Raw genomic sequence first — 7,033 nt, 5'->3', positions numbered from 1 at the left:
TTTTTTTTTTTAACCCATGGGGCGGTTTAAATGCGCGTGTCCTCAGTGAGTGATACTACGTCCCCTAGAACAGGGTCCCCACTCCCGCTGTCACCGCGAGGCCACGTCTGCATTTTATTATCACGAAAACGCTTTTAAAATGCCTACCTTGAAAAGTTACAAACTCAGCTAGGGTTCTTCTATTAGTAGAATTGCATGCAGCCATTAAAAATGAGTACTTGAAGTTTGTTGAATGGCATGAAAAGAATTTTTTTTTTTTTTTGAGACTGGGTCTTAGGGTTTTCCTATGCAGTGCAGGCTGGCCTTGAACTCGCCATGTAGCCCAGGCTGGCCTCAAACTCATGGCGATCCTGCTGCCTCAGTACCCCCCAGTGCTGGGATCAAAGGCGTGTGCCATCATGCCTGGCCTCACAGCTTTTTGTGAAAAGAGCAATATATATGTAAAATTCTAGAATGATATAAACACCAAAGTGTTTATAAATAAATTTAATTGTATTTTTTAAAGTTTTTACATGTTAAAAACAAAAGTTTTTACACGTTATTGATGTAGTTTTAGTGACTATTTTAAAAATATCTAGCCAGAGGGGCCGGGGATATAGCTCAGTGGCATAAGCACCTCCCTGGCAAGCGCAAGGTCCTCAGTTCAATCCCTGGTACCGCAAAAAAAGAAAAAAAAAAAAAAAATCTAGCCAGGCATGGTAGCACATATGTGTAATTCTAGCACTCAGGAGGCTGAAGCAAGAGGGTCATAGAAAGTTTGAGGCCAACCTGGGATACATAGTGTGTTCAAGTCCAGCCTGAACTACATAGCTGAGAATTTGTCTCAAAAATACCATTTTTTTAGGGGGTGTCTTTTTGAGACAGGGTCTCTCTATGCAGTTCAGGTTGGCCTTGAGCTCCCTTTGTCTCCGGGGATGGCCTCAAACTCCCAGGAAAGCTCCTGCCTCAGCCTCTGAGTGCTGGGATTACAGGTATGCACCACCATGCCCAATTTATAACATGTATGACTATATTTTATTCAAACAAGAAATAGGATTCTTGCTGGGATTACACACCTGGCTCAAAAAAACTACTTTAAATGGTCACCATAGGTATGGTTTAGATCCTTTGTCAGGTTTTCAAATGTGTAACTAATTTTTTTGTTTTGTTTTGTTTTTTTGAGACAGGGTCTCACTATGCAGTTCAGGCTGACCTTGAGCTCACTTTGTAGCCTAGGCTGGTCTTGAACTCGAAATGATCCTCCTGCCTCAGCCTCTTGAGTGCTGAGATTACAGGCATGCGCCTCCAGGCCCAGCTAAATGTGTAACTAATTTTAAATTGATATAAATTGAAATGTAACCTTTTTTTGTTTGTTTGTTTGTTTTTTATTGAAATGTAACCTTTTAAAATGGTTAATTTTAAAAGGTTACAAAATCTATCTGAAAGATTTGCAACTCTTTGATGAAATGCCTTAGTTGTTACTTCAGAAATAAAGAGCCATAGACTGGAACTGTAATTATGTACTATCTACATAAATACACACAAAAATAGTTTTCAGAAATAGAGCAAGACAGTGGCACAAAGTTACCACAGTACTATGATGCATGGGATATTTTTAAAGAATGATTGTTTAAGGTCAGTGCTTCTAATAAATCATACTCTACTTCACTAGTTCCCTTTAGGAAATGTTTGTCTTTAAAATCAAGTCATATGGGCCCTTCCTAAAATTTACCAGTGACTGATTTTAACAAAAACTGGAACTGAAACCAGAAATGGTGGTGCACGTCTGTAATCCGAGGGTTCTGAGTCGTCGAGACAGAAGGATCACAAGGTGGAGCCCTAGGTGGACAATTTAGAGATTTAGGAGAGTTTCACAAAATTTTTTCAGAATAAAAATAGCCGGGTGTGGTGGCACATGCCTATAATCCCAGCACTCGGGAGGTTAAGGCAGGAGGATCATTGTGAGTTCGAGACCAGCCTGGGCTACAAAGTGAGCTCAAGGCCAGCCTGAATTGCATAGTGAGACCCTGTCTCACAAAGACAAAAAATAAAATAAAAATAAAAATAAAAATAAAAAATAAAAGGGCTGGGTATGTAGCTCAGTGTGAAGTACCTAGCTCAATCCCTAGTGCCACAAAAAAAAAAAAGAAAGAAAAAACCTGAGAGATTTATTCTTTATGATAGCCTTATTAATTTTACAAAATGTTAAGCTTTTTTTGGAGACAGGGTCTCACTATGTAGTACACTCTGACCTTGAATTTGTGGCAATCCTCCCTCGCTCTACTGAGCTCTGGGATTACAGGCATGGGCCACCATGCCTGGCTACAAAACTTTAATTTTGCTGCTTATTTGTGTATTATGCAACACGTAACTGGTAATAGTAATGCCACCTACTTAATTTGTTATAGCTAGTACATTTAAATAGCTCTACAGCCAGGCATGGTGGTGCACGCCTGTAATCCCGGCAGTTGGGAGGCTGAGACAGGAGGATCATTGCAAATTCGAGACCAGCCTGGGCCACAAAATGAGCTCAAGTCCAACGTGAACTGCAGAGCAGGACTGTCTCGAAAAGACCAAAAAAAAAGGCTCTAAACTTAGAGTCTATTTTTTTCTGTTATTGTTTCTATTGAAAGAACACAGGTCAGCCGGGTGTGGTGGCACACGCCTGTAATCCCAGCCCTTGGGAGGCTGAGACAGGAGGATCAATCCAAATTCGGGATCAGCCTAGGCTACAAAGTGAGCTCAAGGCCAGCCTGAACCGCATGGTGAAACCCTGTCTCAAAAAGACAAAAACAAAAAAAACAAAAACAAATAAACAAAGAATACAGGTCAATTCCCAATTTTAAAGAAATATAAGAACAATGTTGCAAAATTTTAAGGCTATACTAATTCTTTGATTGTTTTTGAATATAATGGTTGCAAAAAGAACATACTACTTGATGGATGTTATGGGGTTTTGGTGATTGATTTTTGTTTTGTTTTGGATTGTGGGGTTTGAACCCAGAGTCTCATATAACTTGGCAAGTGCTGTACTATTTCAGTACATCCCAGCTGTGATAGATATTGACTGCATTTTGAATCATATTGATTTTTTATGTGTTTTTGCTTTTTCTTCTTTCCTTTTTTATTTTTCATAATACTCCTTATATGTGTCAAAACTCAACCTGAACGATGAATTCAGGTTACAAAAGAAAATACATTCTTTGCACCTGTCCATAAGAACTTTGTCCACAAGTTAAACCATAGTAACTTTTCTCCCATTTTAATTTTTATTTTCTTAGAGCTATTTCTCATTGAAATACATTCCTCATTTCCTAGTAATACTCTTTATTTAAAATATTTGGTCAAGAGATGAAGAATTTTAAAATTTTTCAAATGATGCTGAGAAGAATATGTCGATTCTATTCGTGAGACCCCCCAAAACTGGAAATTATAGTAAAAGTTCTGTAAGTGTGGAGAGACAGCTGTTGCCTATCATGGACCCCTTTGTTTAAAACAAAAACAAACAAAAGTAATGTCCTTTCTTCTTTATCTCTTGTGCTTTGTTCTTCTAACCAGGATAAATTCATGAGATTAAAAAAAAATGGCATCTAGAACAAATACCAGTTTCGCAAGGATTCCCAACCAGAAGTACAGACGTCATAACCGTCGATCCAGCTATTTTTCCAGCAAACGCGATTCAGATTCTCAGCCCTCATCAACGCTTGGAAGTTTTAAAGTCCTGCCATTGGAAGTATTCCAAATAATCTTAAACTATTTGTCAGGTGAGATTTGGGGACTGTGAGTAGGCTACTTAGGACACTAAAATATTTAATTTTTTCCAGGAAGTAGTTTGTCATTTTAAATTCTGCTAAAATGTTAATAACACTCATGTGAAGTTTATTTTCAAAAGTTTCATCGTTGTTACATTGTACATTGTACAAGAAGAAAGCAATGTCTTCAAACCAAATAAAACTTTTTATAATGATGTGATAACTTGATTGTTTTATTCCAATATAGATCTAATAATTGAAAACTGGATTTAAAACAAATTTAAGGGTTTTTTTTCCCACTAGGACAAAGATAATTATGATTAGTAATGAATTAACTTATAAATTAACAGACTGTACTAAGAGCAGTGTTCTTGCACTTCAGCTATTCATGCATGTATGCATATATTTCTTTTGGTAGTGAGAGATGTTGGCGTGCTAAGCATGGTATCCAAAACAGTTAGCCAGCTTATTACCAGTTATATCGCAACCTCCTCGGGAAGCAAGAGACTTTTACCACAGGACTTTCATAACCTTGAGCTGCTTGACAGGAGACAAGACTTCATTATTCTGGACTACTACAGATCTCTAGGTAATTTATTAGATGAGAATTGTACCAAGGAAAGAAATAAATTAAAGGATTTTATTAAACAATTCTTTAAAGCCAGTAGGGTATGGAATATTTCTAAAATGTGCCAATTTCTGATGTGTTTGCTCTTATATGTGAGGATGTTCCCTTAACAACTGTCCCTTACCCATTTTTTTTTTTTTACAATATAATCTTTTTTTTTTTTTTTTGGCTTTTTGAGACAGGGTCTCGCTATGCAGTTCAGGCTGGCCTTGAGCTCACTTTGTAGCCCAGGCTGGTCTCAAACTTGCAATGATCCTCCTGCCTCAGCCTCCCAAGTGCTGGGATTACAGGTGTGCGCCACCACGCCTAGCTTTACAATATAATCTTGATATTTTGTTTTATTGCATGCTTTGGTTAATTATAAAGTAGGTTCATAGTTAAATTGGTGTCATTATTCAAATTTAAATTAGAGTTTCATTTCAGCACTCTAGGGAGAATAAAATCAATGAATGGGATGAAAGTTATAAATGACTACATATCAGTGGAAGAAAGATTATACAGAATTTCCCATGATAAGGTCAATTTAATTATATAATGATTTATTAGTAAATGTGTAGTGTTTAAAAAAATAGTCTTTGATAAGAGATTAAATGATCCTCTGCAATCTGCAGTAATGTACTTAAACTTATTTTCTTGTTTTAAGGACTAGATTATGTTTGAAAGGGAAAGTGAAGTAGAGATAAAGCTCATTAGATCCACAGGATGTAAAGCATATAAAACACAATTTCCTGAAGTAGTAAACCACCTAGACAATAAGCATAGGCAACATCGTATGCACATGAAATCACAAAGACTGACATTTCACATTAAAATGCATTTAATTATCTTTAAAAATAGGCCAGGTGGTATTGCACACAGCTATAATCCCAGAACTCAGTAGCCTAAGGCAGGAGAATCACCATGTATTTGAGGCCAGCCTGAGCTACATAGTGAATTTATGGTCAGCCTGCACTGTATAGTGAGACCCTGTCAAAAAACAAACACCGGGCGTGGTGGCACATACCTGTAATCCCAGCATTTGGGAGGCTGAGGAAGGAGGATTGTTGTGAGTTCAATTCCAGCCTGGGCTACAAAGTGAGCTCACAGCCGGCCTGAACTGCACAGCAAGACCCTGTCTCAAAATTTTAAAAAAAAAGGGCTGGGGATGTAGCTCAGTGGCATAAGCTCCTGCCTGGCAAGCACAAGGTCCTGAGTTTGATTCCTGGTGCCACAAGAAAAAAAAAAAAAAGAACAAAGATTATGTTGCAATTTAAACAAAGGCACAGTGAGTTAAGTGGATATTGTCTTTTAGTAGCACAAGAATGGCTACCTTTATGATAATAAATCTAAAAGTGTAACTACAATGAAATATATTTGAAGTATATTTAATAAGCTCAAATGAAAGGTATTTAATCTGACAACAATGTCATTGACTTCAATATTTATAACTAGTTTTAGTAAAGTTTATAACCAAATGCAGTGATTATTTTTTGCTATTTCTCACTATGAAAATCTTTTTTTTCAAACATCATTAGTTGAATAATAGACCTTGGGCTGGGCGTGGTGGTGCACACCTGTAATCCCAGCACTTTGGAGGCTGAGGCATGAGGATCGTTGTGAGTTCAAGTTCGAGGCCAGCCTGGGCTACAAAGTGAGCTCAAGACCAGCTTGAACTATGTAATGGTCTCAAACAAAAACAAAAATAAACAAACAGCAACAACAACAAAAAATAGACCTTGTCCAGTGGTTTAAGTCTGAAAGAATTTCTTTTTTCCTGCCCAATTTCAGTTGCTTAAACAAACAAGCCATTAAGACAATTATATGGGCCTGGGGATATAGCCCAATGGCAGAGTGCTTGCTTAGCACACCCAGGGCCCTGGGTTCCATCCTCAGCATCACACACACACACACACACACACACACACACACACACACAATTATATGAATAACTCAGTCAAAATTTTAAAATATATATTGATCTTAATGGCTAGATTTGTTGTTGGTGGTGGTTTTTTGTTTTGTTTTTAGTACCAGAAATTGAACTCAGGACCTCACACTTGCCAGGCAGGTGCTGCGCCACTGAGCTACATCCTGGGCCCTGTTTTGGTTTTTTGAGACAGGGTCTTGCTATGTAACCCAAGCTAGCCTTGAACTTATAGGAATCCTCTTGCCTCAGCCTCTCCGGTGCTAGGATTACAGGCATGCGCCACCATGCTCAGCAATGACTTTTTTTTTTTTTTTAATTTTTTTGAAACAGTGTCTCATCATGAAGTTCATGCTGGCCTTAAACTCAATATGTATCCCAGGTTGGCCTTAAACTAGTGGCAACCCTCTTGCCTCAGCCTCACAAGTGCTGGGATGACAGGTGTGTGCCACCACACCCAGCCAGCAATGACTAACTTTTAAAAAATGGTTTTAGTCATATAATGTTGTCAATCTTCCATTTAACTTTGAAGTAGACACCTCATTGGCAATTGACGCCTCAGGCAAATGTTGGAAGGTCTTACATTTTCTCACGTTGTCATTCCTATCTGATCTGTTCCTGTTTTCAGATATTAAAATAGCATTTTCGGAGTCTTCCACTTCAAAGATTAAGTATTTTAATTTACTTTTTCATATAAAACAGAGCAGGTGGCCACTGTGGAAAGAACATTGGATGCAACTCTATTTTATTGGGAAGAAATGAAAGAAGTTG

The 7,033-nt window shown here is 37.8% G+C and overlaps 1 protein-coding gene across 1 annotated transcript in view; it reads left to right on the top strand.

The window, feature by feature from the left end:
• Fbxo47 (F-box protein 47) overlaps nt 1–7,033 on the top strand; it is a 27,264-nt gene that overhangs the window by 824 nt on the left and 19,407 nt on the right. The window contains exons 2-3 of the mRNA XM_013519121.1: nt 3,538–3,743; nt 4,150–4,320. Coding sequence (XP_013374575.1) covers nt 3,563–3,743; nt 4,150–4,320 — 352 coding nt within the window. The 5' untranslated portion in view covers nt 3,538–3,562. The remainder of the gene's footprint in view (nt 1–3,537; nt 3,744–4,149; nt 4,321–7,033) is intronic.

Source organism: Chinchilla lanigera, unplaced genomic scaffold (assembly GCF_000276665.1).
Source record: "Chinchilla lanigera isolate Chin_1 unplaced genomic scaffold, ChiLan1.0 scaffold00050, whole genome shotgun sequence".
NCBI lineage: Eukaryota > Metazoa > Chordata > Mammalia > Rodentia > Chinchillidae > Chinchilla > Chinchilla lanigera.
Note: the sequence above shows the minus strand (reverse complement) of the source record. Positions and strands in the feature narration are given on the sequence as shown.